Raw genomic sequence first — 23,326 nt, 5'->3', positions numbered from 1 at the left:
TTAGAGTGAGGTCTTGAGTATGATTTAAAGGTTATCAGCTGTCTAGAACTTAACACTATAAAGTTAGCATTTAGACTTCTCCCACGCAGATTCATATCCTGTCTTTTTATGATAGGGTGTTCCCAGTTAATGTTACTCTGTTGGGATATTTCCATGGCCTTCTTGTTCACTTTCCTACATCAGTCTTTGAGGTCGGTTTAACCTTTGAAACATGATGGTGTTTGAAAAGGCGACCATTTTCCTTTTAACACTTTGTCTCTAGCATCATATGACTTTTGTAATGATTTCTTGGTTTTTGTGACAGAATGGGACAGGGGACTCAAATGACTTCTGGCGGATTGAAGTTGTAAATAGAAAATTTGGGAACCGGATCAAGGTACTGAGAAGTCGAATTCGCCTCATCCATTTGGTCACAGGTTGTGTCCTGGGATCTTCAGGAAAGATTCTGCCTAAGTGGTATGTCCCTGGGGCCCTGATATCCTGAGCCAGCTCACTCTCTTTTAACACTCCATGGGTATACCAGAGGCTTCTGTTCCCCAGTGTTGAGTTCTCCCTTTTTTTTTCTTATTTGGTAGTATATGAAGAAGAACATTATGGTGCATAGAACTCCAACTTAGCTTTGCATTTTATGTGCCTTGATAGTTGGACATCTGTATGACTGCCTGGATGTTAAAAGTCTAGGCTGTGTCTTTTTATAAAGTGGAAACAATGTATGCTAAGTTACTGGTAAGATAGTTGTAGATTATGTACCTGCGAGGTTAAAAAAATAATGGCCGCTGACTTACAGAGAAGCTCCACAGATGTAAGAGTGGTGGGCATTGCTATACCGGGGGGTATTCCAAATCTTCTAGGACATGTGTGACTATTTTTCTGGCAGGGGCTGGGAGCAGTTGGAAGTTACCTGTACTCCATACCTAAAAGAAACCACTAACTCCATTTGGAACATAGAAGAACATATCAATCCCAAACGTGAGTTGAGGCCACTACCCCGCTGGCTCTGTCCTAGAAAACACCACTAGTGACCTCCTCCAAGACCGTTTCAGCCTCCTAGGCTCTGTTCCTGCATCATGGGCAGCTCCATGCCTTCTGTGCTTGCTGCGGATTAGTCCAATTGACCTGTGCCAAGTATTTCCTCTCCATACAAACAAGCAGACCCTTCACAGAAGGCCACAGTCACACTGATGTCCCAGTCTCTGCTTCCAGGCTCCTTTGATCTTCTCACTTCAGTGTTAGCTTCAACTCAAACAGTCTTTGGATTCATCTTCCCTCACCACACCACACCACACCCTGGCCATTCCCTTCTTCTTAATACCTGATGTAGACAAACTGGATTGATTGGTTGAACAATTCCTTATTAAATATGTCAGGATCCACATGGGTCCTGTGGATATATTGGTGAGTGAGACAAATCTGGTTCCTAGTCTCATACTAACAGGAGGCCAGCTTCTGGGTTAGTGCCACAGTGATGGGTGGTGGAGCCAAGAGCTGCCAGAGCACCAGGGAGGCCCTGTCTGTTTGTCTGCCATCCTTAGAGTGCACCTTAGAGAGCACCCAATGAGTGCTCAGCCTAAGTCCCATGAATGACCCTCCCTCCCTCCCTCCCGAGACGCTGCTCTGCTCAGCTTTATATGGAGACTGCACTTGTCTCTGTAGTGTAAGGCTATGGATGGCAAGGCTGTGGGTACTGAGAGGATAATGTGGCCAAGCCTTTCTCTTGTCATTTCCCCCTAGTGCCAAACATCAGCCTGGATGTGCTGCAGCCCAGTTTTCCTGAGATCTTGCTGGAGTCTCACATGGTCATGATCCGGGTACTGCGGCCCCTTCTTATTCCTTCTAAATCTAAACCTAAAGTTCTTAGTCAAGCTCTTGGGCACCCACAGATTTAGAACACAGAGCCGTAGCTCTGGTGTAGGTCCCTGCCCTGTTGTGGAGGATGTTGAAACTGTTCACCCACTGGTTTACTACATCTTTATGAGGATTTCTGGGATCGCAGGACAAGGTGGGGATTTGAAGAGGATATCAACAGCAGTGGTTGTAGTTTCATTTCTATTTCTGTGACAAACACCCTGATAAACTTCTGTCTTGATTAGGTTTTACTGCTATGAAGAGACACTGACCATGGCAACTCTTATAAAGGAAAACGTTTAACTGGGACTGGCTTACAGTTCAGAGGTTTAATTCGTTATCATCATGGCAGGAAGCATAGCAGCATGCAGGCAGACATGGTGCTGGAAAAGGAGCCAAGAGGTCTAATGTCTGGATTGGCAGGCAGCAGGAAGAGCAAGTGACACTGGGCCTGGCTTGAGTATCTGAAACCTCAAAGTTCACCCTCAGTGACACACTTCCTCCATCAAGGCCACACCCACTTCAACAAAACCACACCTCCTAATAGCGCCACTCCCTATGAGCCTATGGGGGTCATTTTCATTCAAATCATCACAAGCAAATTAGGGGAGAGGAGGGTTTATTTCACTTATAATCTCCTAGGTAACCTATCCATCACTGAGAGAAATGGAGGCAGAAACTTGAAAATCAGATCTGCTTGCTATTTCACACAGCATTACTTGTAACCATGGAGTGCACTCACAGCCAGCGTACAGGAGGATCCACAGAGCCTAACTGGCTCACAGGCCAGCAAATACTCAGCTTTCTTAGAGAGTTGAGAACCACGTGTCTAGGAATGGTACCACTCATGGTGAACTGAGCCCTCCTACATCAACTAATAAGATAATCTCCTACAGACATACCCACAGACCAGCAAGAGCTAGATAATTGGGTTGAGGCTCTCTTCCAAGGTGATTATGGGTTGTAATAAGTTGACAGTTGAAGCTAACCAGCACATCAGTGAACATTTATACAGTGTGTGTGTGTGTGTGTGTGTGTGTTATGGGAAGGTTATTGTCATTCCTACTTTACAGACAGGGAAACAAATCACAGAGATATTAAGGAACTTTTTAAAGGGCACATAGCCATGTATAAGGTAGATCCAGGCTTCAAAGGTAGGCTTTCCAGGTCATTGTCAGTTACCGTGACACTCCTGACACTCCTGAGGCAGTGCCTCTCATGACATTAGAACCAGTTGGAATGAGAAGTGGCTGTGGGTGTGTTTCTATGTGCCATACAGGCTTAGCCTCAAGCCCATTTCTGTGTTCCCTGGGAGGCATGGCTTATTCTTGACTAAGGATTTCTAAGACTCGCTGTTTGCCCCCTGTTGTTAGTAGCTAGCAGCAATCATAGCATCGAAAGTCTAAAGTAAGCTGAGAGGAAATCTTTAAATGGAGATTTTGCCCACAGATGGAATTTGCTTGTGTAAATGGAGGAGACATTGCTGCAGCCGATGTCTGGTGGAAGACCCCTTGCTCTTGTTGTGGGAACCTGAGTCCTACAGAAACGATGTTCAGACCACAGTGTCTCAGGCCACAGAGGTAGCCAGCTGTCAGCCACCCACAGAATTGCAAGGAGCTGTGGCAGTTATAAGTGTTCCTCTCTGAGGCAGTGTCAAGTAGACGACCTGGAAGTGATCATATAGGCAGGCCTCAGAAAACACAGTTGACTTACTCCATCAAATTAGACTTTTAAAACCCAGTGATTTGTCAGTTTTGCACATTGGAAGGTGATAAGTTGACATTAAACAATCTCTGGGTCACTACGTCTCTCACTCTGTGCTTGTAGCTGTCACTGTGGCCTGATGACATAGCTCTTTTGAATATATGTCTGTCACTCAGAGTATCAGTCTGGGTATGAATAGAATTTTAAGGCTAAAGTAAGTATAGAATTTCATTCCTTGTTTTGCCAAAAGGAAAAGACAAAACAAAACAACAACAACAAATAAAGGGTGTATAAGAGCTCTTAGTTTACCAGAATTAGAGAGAAATGAGAGACAGTGAATTCAGACTCTAGTCATGCAGATATTGGTGTATATGTTGCATCCATGTCTGCCTGCCTGCCTGTGAGTTGAGACTTGAATGGAGAAAGCTCATGGCCTGGTAAAGTGAAGTGGAATGGACCATCTAGATTTAGTTACACATACAGGCATGCTGAGTAAGAATCTGCCTCCTTTAATCTCTTGATTTGTAGAGATGCTATATTTCTCTTAAGATTGAGTAAAATTTCTATGAATTACTGAGTGCCTGGGTTTGGACTGAATTGGGCTGGTTTTAAGGGATTGGTTTCCCTCATCAATTACTCCCAGGACCAGAACACTCCATTCCTCATTGTAGGGCCCTTTAGATAGCCATAGTGATTGTGGAGGTTTGAATAAGAGTGGCACTATAGGATCATATATTTGAATGCTTAGTCACCAGAGAGTGGCACTATTTGAAAGAATTAAGGATTAAAAGGACTGCCGGGCAATGGTGGCGCACGCCTTTAATCCCAGCACTTGGGAGGTAGAGGCAGGCAGATTTCTGAGTTCGAAGTCAGCCTGGTCTACAGAGTGAGTGCCAGGACAGCCAGGGCTACACAGAGAAATCCTGTCTCGAAGAACCAAACCAAAACAAAACAAAAAACAAAAACAAAAAAACCCAAAGATTAAAAGGATTTGGATGTATGGCCTTGTGAGAAGTATGTCATTGGGGGGTGAGCTTTGAGGATCTATCTATCTATCTATCTATCTATCTATCTATCTATCTATCTATCTATCTATCTATCTATGGTTTTTCGAGACAGGGTTTATCTGTGTAGTCCTGGCTGTCCTGGAGCTCACTCTATAGACCAGGCTGGCCTCAAACTCAGGGATCCACCTGCCTCTGTCTTCAGATTAAAGCTTTGCACCACAATCAATCTCCTAGCTTAAGGCCTGTGAGGTTTTAAAAGTCTGTGCCAGACCTACTGGTTGGTTTCTTTCTCTCTTCCTCTTCCGCTTCCGCTTCCTCTTCCTCTTTCTCTCTTTTCCTTCCTTCCTTCCTTCCTCCCTTCCTTCCTTCCTTCCTTCCTTCCTTCCTTCCTTCCTTCCTTTCTTTCTTTCTTTCTTTTTCTCTTTTTCCTGTCTGTCTGTCTGTCTGTCTGTCTGTCTCTCAGCCTTCAAATCAGAATGTAGCTCTCAGCTACTGCTCCAGTGCCATCCATACATGCTGCCGTGCTCCCTGCCATGATAACAGACTAAGCCCCTGAAACTCAGCAAACCCCCAATGAAATGCTTTCTTTTGTAAGAGTTGCGGTGGTCATGGTGCCTTTTTGCAGCAATAGAACAATGACTAGGACAGTGATCCAGGGGATTTGCAGCCGGTCTTTTTGGGGACACACACCTCCACCCATTTTTAAGAGCAACCCATTGCCCATACTGAGACTTAAAAACTAAACTATACTCAAGTCCTTCCTTTGTTGAACTAGTCAGGCTCCTTGGTAGCAGGCCACTAAATAAGACCTTCTAGATTGTTTTTAGATAAACCAGTAACTCTCAGTTGAAGGTAGTTTTGCCTCTCCAGGGAAATCTAGCAATATATGAAGATTATTTTTTGCTAGCAGAGCTGAAAACTGAAGGGTAAGTACTTTATTGACCTTCCAGGGAGTAAATACCAAGTGATACACACAGGACAGCCCCACAGCAAAGTTGTCCAGCCCCAAACGTCAGCAGTGGCAAGGCTGTGAAACCTGACCTACACAGCAGCTAACTTGCTAGTTTTTGTTGGTATTGAGGATGGCTCAGGCCTGGGAGTGAGTGTCCAGGATCCTGGCTCTCTTTCTTCCTATGTCAGTTAAGGCCCAGTTTTGCTGTGTGAGACAAGTCACTGCGTATTCCTGGCTGGGTCCAAGCCCCTCAGACTAAACTGAGCACTGGACATGATTTCTCTCCTCAAAGAGACATATTCATGGAGGAGAAAATAAAAACAAACAAAATTTGTACTTCTCACAGATATTTATACATTCTATAAACAGTAATATAATATAGCTATTCTATTAAAATATTACAGAGGGCATTTAGAAAAATAATAATCTAAAGGCCTCCTCCAGGTAAAGGGTAATGAAAACCATTGAGACACTAAGCTAAAGTAACCTTTTCTGAGTCTCTGTTCCTCTGTGTGCAATTAAGTACTGATTCTATCCTCCTCCACACACCTTCTAACACTGGTCTTAGCCAAGCGGGCTGCTATTGGTAGGAGTGGAGGCTTGTTTGTCTGAAGAATTAAGGCAGTTATTGCAGGCAGTAGACAATGGCTGCAAATGGAAACCTGACTGTTCTGTGGCAGGGAGAGGAAGCACTGGGGTTTCTCCTGGTGCTTGCCTGGACATCAGATCATTATGCCTCATGCTTATATTAGCTGGTTAGACTCTCTTTCTTGACTAGCTTTTCTTTGCTGCCTTTTTGCAGGGAAATAATGGCCTCAAACCCAAGGACAATGAGTTCACATCCAAGCCCTGGCACTGGCCTATCAATTATCAGGTAGGGCCCAATTCTTGAGCTCTTCCAGGAAATAGCAACAAGAAAGAGACTGTGGGGCTGGAGTATGTATGGCAGGGGAGCCTCACCTAGAAGGGCTCACCCAGAAAGACTCTTTTCTGCCTGATTTTGACTCCTACTTCCTAGAGAATTCATGTAGTGTTCAGTCTGAGCCTCCTGTCCGGGCTGCTCATCTATGCAAGATGAGTATTATGTGTAATTGCCCTTCCCCTTGAATGGGGATGGTTGGGGATAAGCTGAGTCTTGGATCAGCGGGGTGTCCTTTGCTCCACAGGGCCTGCGCTTCTCAGGGGCCAATGACACAGACTTCCGAGTCTATCTGCTCGGCAACCCTGTGAGTATCCCAGCTCTGAGTGCGTAGGTCCCAGCACCTGCCTGCAGAAGCCGGTGTCCTCTCATCCCGAGCTCTCCTTCCATACAGGTGGTCTGGTGGCTGAACCTGGTGAGCATTGTCCTCTACCTCCTCTCGGGGAGCACCATTGCTGTTGCTATGCAGAGAGGGATACAGCTGCCTTCAGAGTTGCAAGGTCAGGGCCTGGGCTTCTCCTGTTCCATCCTTCCGCCTGGCTTGGGCCTGGACCCTGGGGAAGATCTGCCTGCTGTGGGCCTCCCTTACCTCTCCCACTGCGCACCTTTCTTCTCCTTTGCTTTGAAAGCCCATAGTCAAGAGGTGCTTTACACTGGGCTCAGCGTTTTGTATTCTTCCTAGTAGCCTGTAGCAGACTATAATCACCCCTTTCGGTGTATTAGGAAACCAGGCACAGTGAGACAAAAAGCTTGTCACACATCATATAGTCAGTGGTAATGTGCTAAGGCTCAAACCCCAGAAGCCTGCCATCAGGGCCTTCACTGTCACACTGTAGCCAGAGAAGTGCCCCTCCTCTCCTTATCTGGCCCCTTTGTTCCATGGCCCTATTCTCTAGTGGGGATAGAGAGCAGCTTCAGGCTGTGGCAGTGGTTGCCCTCCTGGTTACCTTGGCTGCTGGACATAGATGACACCTAGATAGCCCACAGACCCTTCTGCCGTTGCCAGCTCCCTGTCTGAACAGTCCTAGCTCCAGACACTCCTACCCAGCCTCCTTTCTGACCTTGATGCTGGGGAATGTCTCTGACAGCAAGGAAGTGGGAAGCAGAGACAGGAAGCAACTGTCTGTGGGTGTGTGTCTCCTGCCAGATGCCCACATCTGTTGTGGCTCCTGTTGGCATCCCTGCTAAACTGGATTCTGACCAGGGAGTCTGGAGACCCACTGCCTCCTCTCTTTCTAGTTGCCATGGGATTTGGGTAGTCCATGTGAGGGAAGGAGGGCCCAGTGAGATGATGTGACATGTTCAGAGTCACATACCAAGAAATGGAAGAGCTAGGCTGGAGCCCAGGCCCTGCCTCCACTGCCTCTTCATTGGGTTGTGCTGATTGGGCTGCACAGGGCTGACCAAGGTGCTGCTGCGAGGAGGTGGCCAGCTGCTCCTGGGATGGATGCTCCATTACTTCCCTTTCTTCCTGATGGGCCGGATCCTCTACTTCCACCACTACTTCCCAGCCATGCTCTTTTCCAGCATGTTGACAGGTCAGCACTGCTGCCTCCCTGCCCTGGGGGGATGATGCATGGGAGGCACAGTGGGAAAGAAGGAGGAAGCCACCCTGAGAAACTGGTCTGAGGGAGACCTCTGCTCTCTACTGTGGTGCCTCCTTCCTGTAGGATCCCCAGGGGCTGACCTGATAGGCTGGTACATGTCCCTGCTCTCCATAGGTATCCTATGGGATACTCTCCTGCGGCTCTGTGCCTGGGGCTTGGCCCCTTCTCCCCTGGGTAGGAGGATACATGCAGTGGGAATCCTGAGCCTGCTTCTGACAACTGCCTACAGGTATGTATCCCCTTACGTGACCCTCTAGTTTGATCTCTAGGTACATTTGAGCATCCCCAGGGTGCTCTTAAGGTCTTCTCATGGATGGGTCATGTCCCTGAGAGTTCTGAATCAGTTGGACCAAGGTGACCCTAATGTGTAGTCAGGTAGGACTAGCAAGGGCCTCAGTCCACTCTCCTAGCTGGTGGCTCCCAGCTTTGATACCACCCTAGCACATCTAGAAGGGTGCTTTCAAGTTACAGTGGCTCCTTTCTAAAACACCTGTCAGTGTGTGTGTGTGGGGGGGGGGGGATGGGAAGCACAAGGCTGCAGATACAGGGATGTGACTCAGAATTGCTGCAGAGACTGATATTTGTAAAGTCCTCCTTGCCTTGCCCTCTGGCAAGTCTCAGCCCCTGTCAAGAGTCCTTGGCCACTGTAGTGGGGCCTGTGGCCCATGAGCACATGCCTCGTGAAAAAGGTTAAATTTATGTGTTGGCACTCTGGGCCACATGTCCCATGGACAGACCTCTAAAAGGTTACCTCTCTTAGGCCTGTTGGGGAAAGCCCTTCCCTTCTGGTCATTCAGACAGTAATGTCACAGAGTACTGGGCTGCACAGATAGATGGATGGACAGACTGGGTTATGTTGGAGGAGCCTGTGTGATGGGCCCCAGCACAGGGACTTAGTGCTGTTCTAGGATGCTGACCACCTTTCTCTCACTCTCACAGCTTCTACCTCTTCCACCCTCTGGCTTATGGGATGGTTGGTCCCCTAGCCCAGGAACCTGAGAGTCCAATGGCAGGACTGAGGTGGCTGGAATCATGGGACTTTTGAGGCCACTGCCAGGACCCCAGTCTGGATCCGGGTTTTGTCCAGGGACACCCAGCTATGAAGCCAGATTCTGGACCCTTCTAGCTCCAAGGGAGCTGCCTGAGGAACCTAAAACATTCTGCTGCCCCCAAGACCAAACTCTGGGAAATAGTCCTGGACTTAACTAAACATTAAAAAGAGCCACAGCCCTGTCTACAGCACCTACACGGGGCACTTGACCTACAGCACTGCTCGGTGCCAGTTCCTGCGAGACACAAGGAAAGCAGGCATGAGTGTCAGAGGGTACATATACCCAGTCCCTTTGGAGTGTGTAGACCATGTAACTGTGGCAGCCAAGTGTCATAAATTCCAAGAAATGGTCCAAGGTTATCAGGGTATTTATTCTCTGGTATCTTTTCACATTGGATTTGGTCTCATTTAGGTTTATAAGAAAATTTTCTAATCTTCAGGAGGGTTGAGAATGCCACCCCACCCCTCATGGTGTTACAGAGGTACAACAGGTAGGACCATTAAACCTCTGCTGCCCTTTTTCTCACATACTGCCAGTGAGGCTAGCCAGTCACCCTGAGCTTCGGGGCTGGCCTTCTGCTACTGCCCACAGTGTCTTCTATGGATACAGTGCTGCCTGGAGTGTGTACAGTGCACTGGGTGCCAGCCTATGGTTGGCCTTCCTTAGGTTTTTGGTCCCTGTTCTGTGAACCTACACCTTAGCTATGGTACCCAGTGTCTGTTTCTCACTGTCTGTCCCCTTTTCTTTGCGTCTGCCTAGCTCTGAGGACCAAGCCCTGCTGGCTTACAGAGCCGCTGAGTCAGAGCAAAGACCTGTGGGGCTAAGCATCTACTGAGATGCTGAGGAAAGGGGTGCTCAACCTGACTGGCTCATGCTTGGCGTTTCTTGCTTGGCATTCCTGTCTTCACACTTCTAGTCCTCCCTGATAATACCCTCTTTTGCTTTCTGGACATTTCCCTAACTTTCTGACACCACCTCATCATGTCTTTTCCCCAAAAATGCAGAGCACCTGAACATGCATGACAGCTTTTACTGTCTACCACTTAAGCTCAGAGCTGTACCTTCAATTTCCTTGCCCATAGGGAGTAAAAATTTTGTCAGAACTAAATCAACCCAAGTCCAGTCTCTGCCTACTTCCTTTCAGTTCAAAACAAAATATTTATTTGCTCCTAGAAGATTTTGGTATTTCAAGGCTTAATGATGAATTTGCCTCAGTCCATCTTCCCTCTACTGTAGCTCTTAATGACTCTGACAGGGTCAGAGTTCTTTAAAGCATCTCCAGGAGGTGGTTGCCACGGAGACTAGAAACTAGTCTCAGGGACAGGCTGTGCTACCTACAGAGTGGTGGAGAGGGAAGCTGCTGGGCTGTGCTTGGACGTTCAGCTGGAGCATCATTAATGCTAATAGAGGAAATGTAGCCCTGTCAAGAGCAAGGCAGAGTAGCTAATTAGATCTGAGACCCACTGACCATCCTCGCCCGCCCGTGGCTACAGCCTTTTGGCTCCCCTCCTGCCCCCACACCCCAGCAGGAAGTGCAGCTTGTGCACAAAGTCTGGGCTGCCTGCTTAATTGCATTTCTGGCAGGGACTGGGGAGCTCTGCTCTCATTGCCCTCCCCAGCCCTTGCCTGCAGGCCCAGGCAGGGCTGGTTTCTTCTGAGTCCAGTGGGGGTACCTACCACGTGGGTAGATTCTCCTGGAGAGGGGATACAGGAATCTGTGCTTGGCTTTTAACAAGGTAGCCCATGGGACATCTAGCAGGTGGTTAATTTTCTCTTATGCCTTATTTCTGGAGGCACTGTTAGAGGGAAGGAACCCTAGAGTAACCAGAGGGCAGCCTTTAGAGCCAGAGTAGGTAGCAGAGTTCCGTGGGCTCCTACATGTCCCTCCCTTTAATGTCACACTGAGGACAGAAGGGTCTCTTCTTATTTCCAAGTATGGGGGAAAAAGGTGCCCCCCACACAGTCCCTCTTCTTCCATACCCAAACTGGCAGATACTTCTATGGGACAAAGGCCACTTGGTCACATCACTAAGTGCTTGTTCTATTTGGAAGATGGAGGGGCAGTGGGCTCTAGGGTGCTGCTTTGCATGTGGGCTGCAGCCCTTGGGAACTGACAGAGATGTGGTCCATCTCAGCTGGCTGCTGAGGAGGAAGACGCACCAGGCAGCCTGACACAGCCAGGGTCTTGACCACCACACTTTGTCTTTTTTTTTAAGTTCCCGAGATGATCAGAGATCATTACTTCTGTAATAAATAACTCTTGTTTTCAACACCACATTGTTCTTGTGCTTGACTGGGTCTGACTTGTCCTTGACAAAAATGGCAAGCAGCAGCCATGGTATCTCATGGCTAGGGCCATTCTCATTCCAGCTGAGGCTCTGGCCAGGCAGAGCCTAATGCCAGGGGAATGTAGGCTCCCTGAGCATTTGCTTGCTTGGGAGTCAGTAGCTATTGTTTCCATTCCTTAACCAAAACCAGTTACAGCTGAGCCTGCTCTCTCTAGCTGAACTTTCCCAGACAGTATAGAAAGAACAAGGAAGCCATTTTCTCCCCTAATTCTGAGAGAGCTGTGTGGCCCAGCATGGTAGCACATTTCCGTTCCAGTTAACTGAGGGCCCCATCCTGGCATGGTCGTCTGTCAAGAGTACCAACTGCAAAGGACCCACCCTGTCCTGTTAGGGCATGGTCCTGAAAACCTGATTGGGATGATGCAAGTTTGAAGAAATAAACACCAGACTCACATACAGAAAAGCAGTGATCAGGTGAGCCATGTGAGTTATGATGGAGATGCACAGCTACTTGCCTGGAACCTCAGCATGCTTATTATAGATAGCATGGGGAGGAGTTAGCTAGTCTCAGCAGAGGCCTCTGTAAGGAAACAAACAGTTTCTGCCCACTGGAAGAGACATCTGAAGGAGAAGGCTGGGGCCCATGTTTCTGTACACCCTGTCAACATCCCACAGGTACCAGAGAAAGGCTTTGCCACATCCCATTTATCTGAGACATCGAGGCCCCTTTTGATAATATATATTCACTTGGTACTTCATCTGCTCCATCTGTTCATGGTTTCACCCCACTCCCCACTCCCCCACAGGATCTACAGACGGTGACTGCTGACTTAACATTGGATTAAAGGTTCAGAAGGATTCGTGCTTCTGTGAAATTGGGAGTCTTCTGGGCTACCTTGCATCCCCCCCCCCCCCCCAAGGACCATAAAGCAGGAGGGAGGCTGGGGAGGAAGACAGGTCATTCCTGTCATTCTAGAGGTAGAAGATGCCAGGGACAGGCAAGTCAGAAAGGAACTAAATTGTCTGTGAGTGGCAATAGCTTAGTAAATATCCTTTTGGGTTTTTTTGTTTTGTTTTGTTTTGTTTTTGTTTTTTGTCTTTTTGGATTTTGGGGTGGGTTTTTTGTTTGGGGTGTGTGTGTGTGTGTGTGTGTGTGTGTGTGTGTGTGTGTGTGTGTTGATTTGGTGTTTGCTTGCTTGCTTGTTTGAGACAGTTTCTCTGGAGCCCTGCCTGTCCTGGAACTTGTTCTGTAGACCAGACTGGCCTCAAACTCAGAAATCAGCCTGCTTCTGCCTCCCAAGTGCTGGGATTAAAGGCGTGTGCTACCAGCTGACCAGTTAACATCATTGATACATGTGACATTTAGTCCTCCTGAAGGCCTAAGGAAGATACTTTTCTTGTTTCCATTGTGCCCATGACAGATTACATTACTTAATGATCCACAATTAGATAATCAAGGGCAGGACTTGATGCAGAAGGGGGTCTTTGGAGCTCCTCCAGCCTGGAATATCCTGCAAGGGCTGGATGCTGAGAAGAGGCTAGGGCACAGCTGGGAAGCGTTGTAGTGCCTGATGTTTTACATGTTCTGCATTGTACATTCACAGCTTAGCTAGGACCCTGGCTTTCTGGGTTCCCCCAGGGGTACCCAGACAAGTGGAGGTAAATATTTAATAACAGATTTCCTGTGGGGACAAAACTAAGCTCCAGTTTGCCAGTTTCCATGGCGTGAACTTCCTCTGTGGCCTGTTTCAGGCTGCTTAGTTGATGTCCCTGAGTGAGAAGTTTGGAAGAGATTCATAGCCCAGTTCTCTAACGCTGCATGAGCTCTGACTCAGACCCAGTAACTCTGGCTCAGTCTGAACTATGGGCATGGCTGGTGGTTCTGGTCTGTTCATTTGGGGGAGGCAGTGGGTAAAGTAAGCCAGATGGTGAGAACCGAGGGCAAACTGGCTCCGCCTTTTTAAAAAACAAAACAAAACAAAACCAAACTCTGTGACTGGCCAGCTAACCTTGCCTCCCATTTCCTCATCTGTAAGATGAGACTATAAACAGCATCTCCTCCACAGGGCAGTTGGGAGGATACAGCTAATGGTCACAGTGTCTGGACACATGCCCAATCTGTTAGCTCTTTAAAGACATTAATGATACATTGACAGCTCTGACTAGAGAACACGTAAACTCTCCTAGATTTTAACGGATTGTGTATCCCACAGGGAGGACAGAACCTCTTCAGCCATTCAGAATAGAATCCAGACCATCAGTGGCTGGGGGACCTCACCCTGACTGCCTAGGCTAGGCCAGATCCTTAGCCTTTCCAAGGGGAGCAGAGATTAGAGCGCATCAACTCCTCTGTCACCTCTGGCTCGGAGCTGTGGGTTTGGGTTCTGGTCCTCCACATAGGGCATAGGTCCACTACTCCCATGAACTCTTCAAACCTCAGATGATGTTACTAGAAGACACCAGAAGGGTCCTGAGGGCTTCCAGGAAGTATAAGCTGGGCAGAGTGGAGGGTGCAAACCAGCCAAGCGCATTAAGAAAACACTATCCCTTTGTCCTCTTGCTTGGGGTCTTCTGACGTCATTAGGACACAGACTTTTTGCCAGGCTGCCCTAAAGCCTTACTTTCCTGCTGCAGTACAGGGACCAGAGATACAAAAGAGATGGAGAAGAGTCAAGTAAGTTGTGCTCAGATGTGATTCAGGAGAGGGTGAGTACATGCTCCCATGGGACTTGGTTGGAGCAAGGCAAAAGGCCTCCGGGCCTAGAAGCCGTGGACTGCGCACTCTACATCTAAGGGGTGTCCGAGGGATCACAGTCTGTTCCTAACTGAAAACCAAGGATGCTGATTTGTATCCATTCAATAAGGACTGTGGAGAGCTTGCCACTCAATCCCTTACAGTACATCTGAGGAAGCAGAAGAGACTCAAAGATAGTGAAAGATAAAGGGAGTGTGTCCCCCAAAGCCTGGGCCCCTGGAACTGGGCTGGGCCAAACAGTCATGCTTGAAAGACAACGACACAGCTAACTGAAAGGTGGCCAGCCGCACACTCTGAATGGCAAACACAGGACTCACCTGAACTACTTTTAGAAAATAGTGTTTTGTGTTTCTTACTCAATTGCTCCAGCTAATTTTCCAGGCTGGCCTCAAATTCAGAAATCCGCCTGCCTCTGCCTCCCGAGTGCTGGGATTAAAGGCATGTGCCACCATGCCCAGCCCTCCAGTTAATTTTCTTGGGAGGAGGTCGCTGTCTGGCTAGTGGAGCCTCAGAAATCCTACAATTTTCCAACTCTCGATGCTCCTATTACAGTCAGGTGGCCTCTTTTTTTTTTTTTGGAGACAGTTTCTCTACAGAACTCTGGCTGTCCTGAAATGCACTGAGACCTACCTGCCTCTGCCTCCCCAGTGATTAGACCACTACTCCAGCTGTGTGTGGTGTGTCTGTGTGTGTGTTCACACTTGCTGGAAGGACCCACTGGACTATCCCCAGCACCTCGTTTCTCTGTTTTGACTTTGGGGGATGGGGGTTTACTTGTTTTGGGTTCATATCACCATTTTCAGTAAGTCGTGCGATGGCAGAACATGACTGTTAACTCCATGAATGTGTACGCGGTGCATTACTAGTTACTGTCTGGGGGCTGAGGTGATCCAACAGACCTGAGATTGGAGCCCACATTCGGCTGGAGATGTTGTCTGTGGTTTGGCCTCTGTCCCTTAAACTGAGAGCTTTGGTGGACCCAAAGTTGTACAAGTACCCAGGGTTTGAGCAGAGGACAGACAGACCAGTTTGGTGACCTAGGTCCCTCTAGCTGAACTCTAGAGAAGACAGGAGACCATGAGCCCAGGAGATGGCAAGCCCCTGAGTTCTCCGGTGGCGAGATGGGACTCACCTTGATTGAACACTTGGCCTCCCAGTCTATCAGAAATAGGAAGTGATTATTTACTTAGTACTGGAGGGGAATGACACAATTTATGTAGCTCAGGCTGGTATTAATCCTTTCAATTTTCTGCCCCTCAAGGCTGAGATTACAGGCATGTGGCACAAGCCAGTCCAAAGAAGCAGTCATATCACTAGTTTTCAAGAGTAAAACAAGCCCATAGCTGCAGCAATTTCTGTTAGACTCTGAAGCCTGGACATTTCCCAGGCCTCCGGTAGTACCTTCCTAAGGCGGGTGCAGAGGGAGCGCGCAAGCCTCCCTGGGCCAGAGTGGGTGGGAGCCACCGTAGCTTTAATGGGCGGTTCTCTGGGAGCTTCGGGGTGCAGGGCGCAGCTGCCCAAGCGGGGGTCCCCCGGAAGCGCCCGAGGCCAAGCTGGCCGTGCGCATCCTCTGGGCTGGATCAGTAAAGGCGCGGTTGCTGGGCCCCACCCAACTAAATCATTGGGCCTGGAGCGGGGCTCTCCCGCGTCGCCGAGGAGATGGCGCTGCATGTGCGTTGACGGCGCCCACGCCTCGAGGGTCCCATCACTGCGTCCCGCGACTCTCCTGGGAGCGAGAGCATGGAGCGCCCGGAGTCAGAGCTGATCCGGCAGAGCTGGCGGGCGGTGAGCTGTAGCCCTCTGGAACATGGCACTGTCCTGTTCGCCAGGTGAGAGCTGCGGGGCTCTGGGATGTGAGTGAAGGGGAGCCTAGCTGTAGTGGGCTCGAGATTGCTTGGCTTGTGGAGGAGAAACTGGTGGAGGAGAAACTGCCCGCCTGCGGTGGTGCTCCTGAGAGAGGGGTGTGTGCTCAGCGACAGGTGGTGCTGTCCCATCTGCTCTTCCCGGATAGCAGTGGCTCCTATCTGAACTGATTGAAGTCCGATGGGGTTCTTTACCAGCACTCACAGTGTGGACAGGTGGATGCAATGCCCCCACTCTCCTCCCTTTGTTATCTCGGTGTCCTGTGGCTAGTAACTGCAGGGCCACTCACTGGAGCCAGCCGGCCGGTAGGAGGAAATGATTGACTCAAAGGGCCCGCTAGGGTATGCAGACACCTAGAACGGTAGAATGGACTCCCCGTTCCCACCCGTTCGAATGGAAGGAGACCATGTAGTCCTGGCCCAGGAGAGCTCAAGTCCCGCTTCCAGTAAGATGAGAAAGCACAGGCTTAGGACGGAAGCTCCAGGAGGGAGGCGGCAGGCATCCAGTCTCACCACGGGGGGGGGGNGAGAGAGAGAGAGAGAGAGAGAGAGAGAGAGAGAGAGAGAGAGAGAGAGAGAGAGAGAAACAACCGGCTCCACAGAAGGCGGACTAGTTTTCAGCCTCACCTCAGGCTGTCACCAAAGGGTTACACTCCCTCATCCCAGCTCCGTAGGCTAGCTCAAAACTTTCAAACAGGACTTTACAAAGCCTCTCCCAGATGGAAAGGGAATAAATTCAGTGACACAAAAGAGTTACACAAAAATGCAAGCGCTCCCCAACGAGGCTGAAGTTTTCTGGTTGTGCCAACTTTATTTTTCTAAACTCATTTTCCTGGATTCTGGTACCCACTGTGGCTTTACTGTGCAACTTAAGGCAGCTTGCTTAACAAACTCTCCTGAGCTTCTGTTTCCTCCTTTGAACCCACTGCTTAAATGTGTGTGGGGGGGGTGCTCAATCACAGTTAACCACATGTGAAATATTTAGTGCTCGGTAGTTCAAGGAGTGTGTTCTTGATGCTATTGCCCGTTTAAGCCACCTTAGATACAAGGACTTTGGGAAGTTTTGATCCAAAAGGGAAGTTTCCTCCTAGATTTTGGTTTGAGATGCCTACCTGTCTTAAACTCAGCCTTCAATTGTTTAGGGAAGAGCTACTGTCTGCCAGGTCATTTGAGAGTCTGGGGACATAAGTGTCCTCTGAAGAGTGCCCAGAGAAGGGAGGGGGCATTGACTAAGCTGGTAGTGCCAGGCTGTGGCTTTCCTTCTGCCAGCCAGGGTCTGCTGCGGTTGCCACTCACAGTGCTGATGACCTCTGCTCCTAACCCACAGGCTCTTCACCCTGGAACCCAGCCTGCTGCCTCTCTTCCAGTACAACGGCCGCCAGTTCTCTAGCCCTGAGGACTGTCTCTCCTCTCCAGAATTCCTGGACCACATTAGGAAGGTGAGGGAGGGAGAACTATGAGGTCTCAGATCTGCAGATCACTGTCTTTGTAAAGTAAGACTTGGGATTAGGCAAACACCGTCACACACACACACACACACACACACACACACACACACACACACACACTATGCCCTTTTCTCTGGGTTGTACCTGGCCTCCTCCCCATCTTGTCTTCGAGCCAACTGGACCCAGCCTAGTACGTTGCTCTCAGCCTTACCTTCTGGCTCCTATGAATTGTATTGGTAGATCTTGACCCCTTGGGGCTACCAGCCTGTGAAAACTAGGCTGGGCTCATGATCCTCACAGCACCTCAGTTTACCCTTGTTCCACACAGGCAATATTGTTCTGCAGGGATATCAAAGAATTTAAGATCCTCCAAAAGAGAAGGGCTTCATAGGTGGGATTTCAGTAGTGAAGTCAGCACATACCGAACACCTACTGTTTACAGACACTGGCTGTCTGCCACCCTCTGATCCTGGACATCAGTGCTCTGAAAGCCTTCCTTGTCGAGAAGACTGGGTGCTAGCTACCCCGTGGTAGTAAGCAGGTAGGACTGTGCTGGGCCCTCTGTGTCCTTGACAGGTGATGCTAGTGATTGATGCTGCAGTGACCAACGTGGAGGACCTGTCTTCATTGGAGGAGTACCTGACCAGCTTGGGCAGGAAGCATCGGGCAGTGGGAGTGAGGCTCAGCTCCTTCTCGGTGGGTAGTGGGGTACTTTCTCACTCCAGAGCTCCACTGGAGCTCTCTCCCAGTCCCAACCCATTGCCCCCTACCTCACGGCTGAGAGAAATACAGGGTTGTTGTAGTTACGTGCCCGCTATGTGACTGACTCTGACTTAACCTCTCTGAGCCTCAGAGTTCGCTTTAACGTGGCTTCTTTAAGAAGCATGAAGGCAGCTGGGTGGTGGTGGTGGTGGTAGCGGTGACAGCAGCTGCTTTAATCCCAGACAGATGAGCGTCTGAGTTCAAAACCAGCCTGGTCTTCAGAGTGAGTTCCAGGACAGTTAGGACACCCAGAGAGACCTTGTCTTGATAAAGAAAAACCAAACCAAACCGACAACCACCACCACCACCACCACCAAAAGGGACCATGAAGGCTTAGCAGCCCCTGGCATCAGTTGGTTTGGTCAGCCTTCCATAGGTATCAAACTACCCTGAAAGTCCTCCCTTAAAGCAGTTTCTGAGTTCTGGTGGCTGGGCTCAGCTGGGCAGATCTTTTTTCTCTGGAGTCTGGTTGGAGTCATGTTTGTGTTGAAATCAACTCCATCAGGGCTAGGATGTCTAAGGTGACCTGTGAGCTTTAAAACCTTCCTCATGCTAGCTAGGTCTCAGCAAACAAGGAGTGCTACTCGGGCTGCTAACGGGGAACATGAACCCCAGTGTTATAAAGCCTCTGCTGGCAATGCTGGCACTAATGTTCCCCTGGTCAGAGCTGGTCACAAAGGTGACGTGTGTCACAGACAGCATCCTACCTTAGTCCCCCTATATTCTAGACATGGCTTATGGGGAGCCCCTGCCTCGATAGTGCCTAACCCCACTGTGGGAAAGCTCTGTGAGGAGAGGGCGTGGATGGTCCTGATTGTCTCTCCATCTGGGCATTTATACAATGCCTAGTCCTTAGGGGATATTCAGTAATATATGCGGGATAAATAAACCTTGTTCGTAAGTCCTACTATGTGTAGCTGCTACACTAAGTGCTTTTAACAGAAGCCAGAGTTTTGTTTTCTGTTTGGCTCATGAATCAGCTAAGGCTTAGGAGGGGTAGGGTAAACTACTCCTGGTCATCCAGGCCACGAGTGTTGGTCATAATCTTGACTCACACCTAGCTGGCTCCACAGTAAAGGAGTTTTGATCTCATGACTGCTACCTTGCGATCAGGGAATCGGAGATCTGCGAGCACTGAGTTGGTTGAGCTAAGCAGACAGTTCCCAGACAATGCGTAATGGGCCCCCTCTCATGAGGTGGTCACAAGAATCCACTGTACGTTATTTTCACATTAAGAGGGAAAGGGGGGCACAGGGTGACACTCAGGGCCTGTTTAAGTAGCATGAGCCCTGCATGGGAGAGAAAAGAACCTGTGTCCCCTTACTGACATAGGGCTTCAGCTTTCTCACCTGTAGATGGAGTGATGCAGTCCTGCCTCCAGATGACTAGGTACCTCTTACTTCTGCAGACAGTAGGTGAGTCCCTGCTCTACATGCTGGAGAAGTGCCTGGGTCCCGCCTTTACACCAGCTACAAGGACCGCCTGGAGCCGACTCTACGGAGCTGTGGTGCAAGCCATGAGCCGAGGCTGGGATGGGGAGTAAGAGACGAGCCAGTGCTCCTATCTATGTCTGTCTGTTGATCTGCCTGTTGTAGTCTTAGCCTCTCCCCCAGGGTGTCTCGGCACCTTGGTCCTCATCCCCTTGGCCATCCTAGAGAGGTGATGGGAGAGGGCTCTGTCTCAGCTTCTGGTCAGCTACAGGAAGGTAGATTTCCTTCCCTCATCCCCATAGATGTACTGCTGCATGCCTGGTTAGCTCTCCCCAGGAGGCAGAACAGTTTTGGTAGTGAGGTGGCATGGGTCGTCTTCTCAGAGAAACTCACTGCCAAGGTGAGGGAAAAGTGACTAGGCTTCTAGAATTTTCCACCTTGCCTGCCCAGTCTCTCTGAAACTTCCCTGCCAAGCTGTTACTTTTTAACAATGAAGAGGACTTTTTAGTGTTTCTGGGGATCTCAGGAAAGGGGAGCATAGAAGATGGCGTTCTTCAGTGGCAATGGGCACCTTGGGGCTCAGCTGCTCAGACGCCCCATACAAAACCTTTTATGCTCTTGGTTTGGCATTTCTGATGGAAGCATCCCCAATATTCCTTTTGGGGAAACCTAACTGGCCAGCCAGAATGGAGAGGCCAGGAGAACAAGGAGGAGGAGTGACCTCATCCCACATGGCCCGGAATTCTGGGGCTCTTCCTGCCACCTTATTCTAGCAGGGCTGAATCCCGTCTCCCCACCCTCTTCTGCTCACCCACCGCTCTCCAGCTGTGGGCCCCTAACTCTGTGTTTAACACTTCAGGTGGACCCATGCCTGGACCGATGAGCAGGAGAGAATAGAGTGGGGAGGGCCCTTGTCCCCATCCCCAGCCACCCACACTTTCTTGCTCTGTGCTGTGGTTCTATAAACTCACAAGAAATAAACATGTTCTGTGTGCTGACCCTCCACGACTGGTCCTTCTGTAGGCCTTAGCCTGTTCCAGATGAAGCTACAAAGCACTGGGGCTCAGAACAAGATGGAGGCATAGGGTCAGCAGGCCCAAGGCCTGAGTGGGTGAGAAAGGAAGGGACTGGGAAGGGGAGGGCAGGGCAATGGTGGTCCAGGTCCAGTTCTTTTCTCTGGGCACACACCTGGATGAGCTTCCCTTGGAACAGGTGGGACAGGGGACAGTTCCAACCTGGAGTCTGTGTGGCTCTTGGGACCATTTCCACACCTGCCACACCGATCTCCAGATAGCCACATGTTCCTCGTGCTCAGACATTCTCCATTAATGCAGAGTTCACAGTGACCTCGAAGGTCACATGCTGAAAACCAGAAAATTGCCCTGGCCCTAAGTCACCAATTAGAGAAGGCTCCCGGTCCCCAGCATTACCCATTTAGAACTTACACGGGATATCACCTTCTCTTGTGTTTGTGCTTGGGTGGTCGGCGCTGCAGTTTGAATGGGCTAGTTTTGAATGCCTGTTGCTGAGTCTACAGAAACTATTATGATCTCTATGGGACCTTTAAAAAGTAGGATCTGATTTGTCATGTGGGCACTAAGGGGTGGGCCTTTGAAGGTGGGAGCCTGGTCCCTAGTTCTGGTCCCACCCTACCTGGTCACCACAATATGAAGAAGCACCACAACACATACCCATGGCCATGAACTCTGCCATGACGGTCTAAAATCCTCCCAAATCAGGGGATGGAATAACCTCTTTTCCCGTGTTGTTTTTTGTCAGAGTAACACAAAGATAATGAGCTATGACGGACACATAGCACGTATTCCTTGAGGGGAGTAGTCCATGGGTCTGGGGTGTGAGACCCCACAGGTCAGTGGCGACAGTGACAGCCTAGGACATGACAGAGCAACACAGTGTGAAAAATGACCATTGTCTGAGCATGTCGATTAGTTCCCTAGAGGCTCCAAGACTCCAGGAATGGACCTATAATTGGCCTGGGAACAGAGTCTTAGGGTAGCTGCCCTGGCTTGGGGCTTCTCAGTATGGATGGGTGGCAAGCTGGTGGCAGCTGGATTTTTGCATGCTCTCGGTTGGGCAGCTTTTCCTGTTCAGCCTGGATGGCAGGGATTGGAGGCAGCGGGGCTGCAGACATTGTTCAGCAGCCTGCTAGGAATATTGTATCCACTGTTACGCAGAAAGCATTTTCTCCAGCCAGCAGGCTGCAGCAGGGTGGGATATTATCCCCTCCCAACCCCACTGTCATATAACTTAATGACAGCTTAGACTCCATTATTTATGCTGGCCTAATGCTCCCAGGCATTCGATGCTCACACAGGTGACTGGTGTGACCAGCTTAGTAAAAAGACACCCTTCTCTGGCCCATGTCTTTAGCCACCATGTATATATAGGTGCTCTGCTTGAAATACACTACTATTCTGTGTGTGTGTGTGTGTGTGTGTGTGTGAGAGAGAGAGAGAGAGAGAGAGAGAGAGAGAGAGAGAGAGAACTATCCCTCCTCCTTCCTTCTTTAGCTTCCAGTCCTTTTTGGTTCCTTGGTTAGCAAACTTCTTCAAAAGAATAGCCTTCCAGCTACTGAGTGGGCCAGATTTTGTCTCCACTCTGTCTGCTCTGATTGAAGCCACCAGTGACTTCCATTTTGCTCCTTTCATCTCCTTGTAGACACTTCTCTCCTCCTTCTGTTGGCTCAGCTTCTGAGCCTCCTCCTCATCTGAGCTTGCTCCCTTTCCAGTCTTGGCCTTTTCCTTGCTTAAATATCATCCCAACTGCCCCTGAGGTTTAAAGGTTCCCAGCCCAACTTCCTTATCCACCAAGTGGTGTCTCAGATGCAGCATGAGCAAATGCAGCATGCTCCAGGCATCTCTTCCCAGTTTTTTTTTTTTTGGTTTTTCGAGACAGGGTTTCTCTGTGTAGCCCTGGTTGTCCTGGAACTCACTCTGTAGACCAGGCCGGCCTCGAACTCAGAAATCCGCCTGCCTCTGCCTCCTGAGTGCTGGGATTAAAGGCGTGTGCCACCACGCCCGGCTTTCTTCCTAGCCTTCTTTACCACCTATGTCACTACTGCCAAGTATTCTGGCTAACATCTTAGAGTTGTCCTGGCTTCTGGATTCCTCTCTGACCCGCCTCTCTCCACACATGAATCTTCAGCCCTGATGGTGGCACATTATACTACTTTTCTCTTTATTCTCAGCTCTGTCCTAGTTAAGTTACTATATCTCCTCCCACAGAGAGTCCCAGTTGGGATTTCTGCTCCCTGCGGTCCACAGTGGTCACTTCAGTACATGAGGGGGGCCTTGGTGATCTTGGAGCTGAGAAGGGGAAGGGAAGATACTGTTCTGTGGGTACAGAGATGAAAGGTAGTGAATATGGCTCGAGTGATGGCTGTACATTATGGTAAATGTATTTAACAGTGCCTAAGTGTATACTTAAAGAATGATTAAGATAGCAGGGTTTGGTGGCACACACTGGCAATCCTTGCGCTCAGAAGACCGAAGAGCTGAACTACAGAGCTGGACCAATTGGAAAATAAAAAATGGGAGCTGAAGGGGTCTGCAACCCTATAGGTGGAACAACAATATGAAATAACCAGCACCCCCAGAGCTCGTGTCTCTAGCTGCATATGTAGCAGAAGATGGTCTAGTCAGTCATCATTGGGAAGAGAGGCCCCTTGGTCTTGC

The 23,326-nt window shown here is 49.3% G+C and overlaps 2 protein-coding genes across 3 annotated transcripts in view; both read left to right on the top strand.

Annotated features, from left to right (window-relative positions):
* The window catches only part of Pomt2 (protein O-mannosyltransferase 2), a 41,334-nt gene extending 29,975 nt beyond the window's left edge, over positions 1-11,359 (top strand). Inside the window, exons 13-21 of the mRNA XM_021201751.2 lie at positions 305-456; positions 878-969; positions 1,732-1,808; positions 6,311-6,382; positions 6,675-6,734; positions 6,822-6,927; positions 7,825-7,965; positions 8,149-8,263; positions 8,974-11,359. Coding sequence (XP_021057410.1) covers positions 305-456; positions 878-969; positions 1,732-1,808; positions 6,311-6,382; positions 6,675-6,734; positions 6,822-6,927; positions 7,825-7,965; positions 8,149-8,263; positions 8,974-9,079 — 921 coding nt within the window. The 3' untranslated portion in view covers positions 9,080-11,359. The remainder of the gene's footprint in view (positions 1-304; positions 457-877; positions 970-1,731; positions 1,809-6,310; positions 6,383-6,674; positions 6,735-6,821; positions 6,928-7,824; positions 7,966-8,148; positions 8,264-8,973) is intronic.
* A 4,229-nt stretch (positions 11,360-15,588) lies between these two features.
* Positions 15,589-20,629, top strand: Ngb (neuroglobin). 2 transcript variants are annotated; one of them, XM_021202473.1, is made up of 4 exons: positions 15,589-15,958; positions 17,319-17,430; positions 18,016-18,135; positions 19,610-20,629. In XM_021202473.1, exons 1-4 carry the CDS (start codon positions 15,870-15,872, stop codon positions 19,742-19,744), a joined length of 456 nt encoding a protein of 151 aa, XP_021058132.1. In that variant the 5' UTR covers positions 15,589-15,869; the 3' UTR covers positions 19,745-20,629. The 2 variants fall into 2 exon arrangements, with proteins under 2 accessions (XP_021058132.1, XP_021058131.1); XM_021202472.1 differs by having other exon boundaries at positions 18,016-18,147.
* The last annotated feature ends 2,697 nt before the right edge of the window (positions 20,630-23,326 follow it).

The sequence above is a fragment of the Mus pahari genome, chromosome 7 (genome assembly GCF_900095145.1).
Source record: "Mus pahari chromosome 7, PAHARI_EIJ_v1.1, whole genome shotgun sequence".
NCBI classification, from domain to species: Eukaryota; Metazoa; Chordata; class Mammalia; order Rodentia; family Muridae; genus Mus; species Mus pahari.
This window is presented reverse-complemented; position numbering and strand designations above follow the sequence as displayed.

Coding starts and splice junctions, on each gene's coding strand:
- Ngb (XM_021202472.1), top strand. CDS start 15,870: ATGGAGCGCCCGGAGTCAGAGCTGATCCGGCAGAGCTGGCGGGCGGTG. Junction 15,959..17,318: donor GGCACTGTCCTGTTCGCCAG/GTGAGAGCTGCG, acceptor CCTAACCCACAG/GCTCTTCACCCTGGAACCCA. Junction 17,431..18,015: donor TCCTGGACCACATTAGGAAG/GTGAGGGAGGGA, acceptor TGTCCTTGACAG/GTGATGCTAGTGATTGATGC.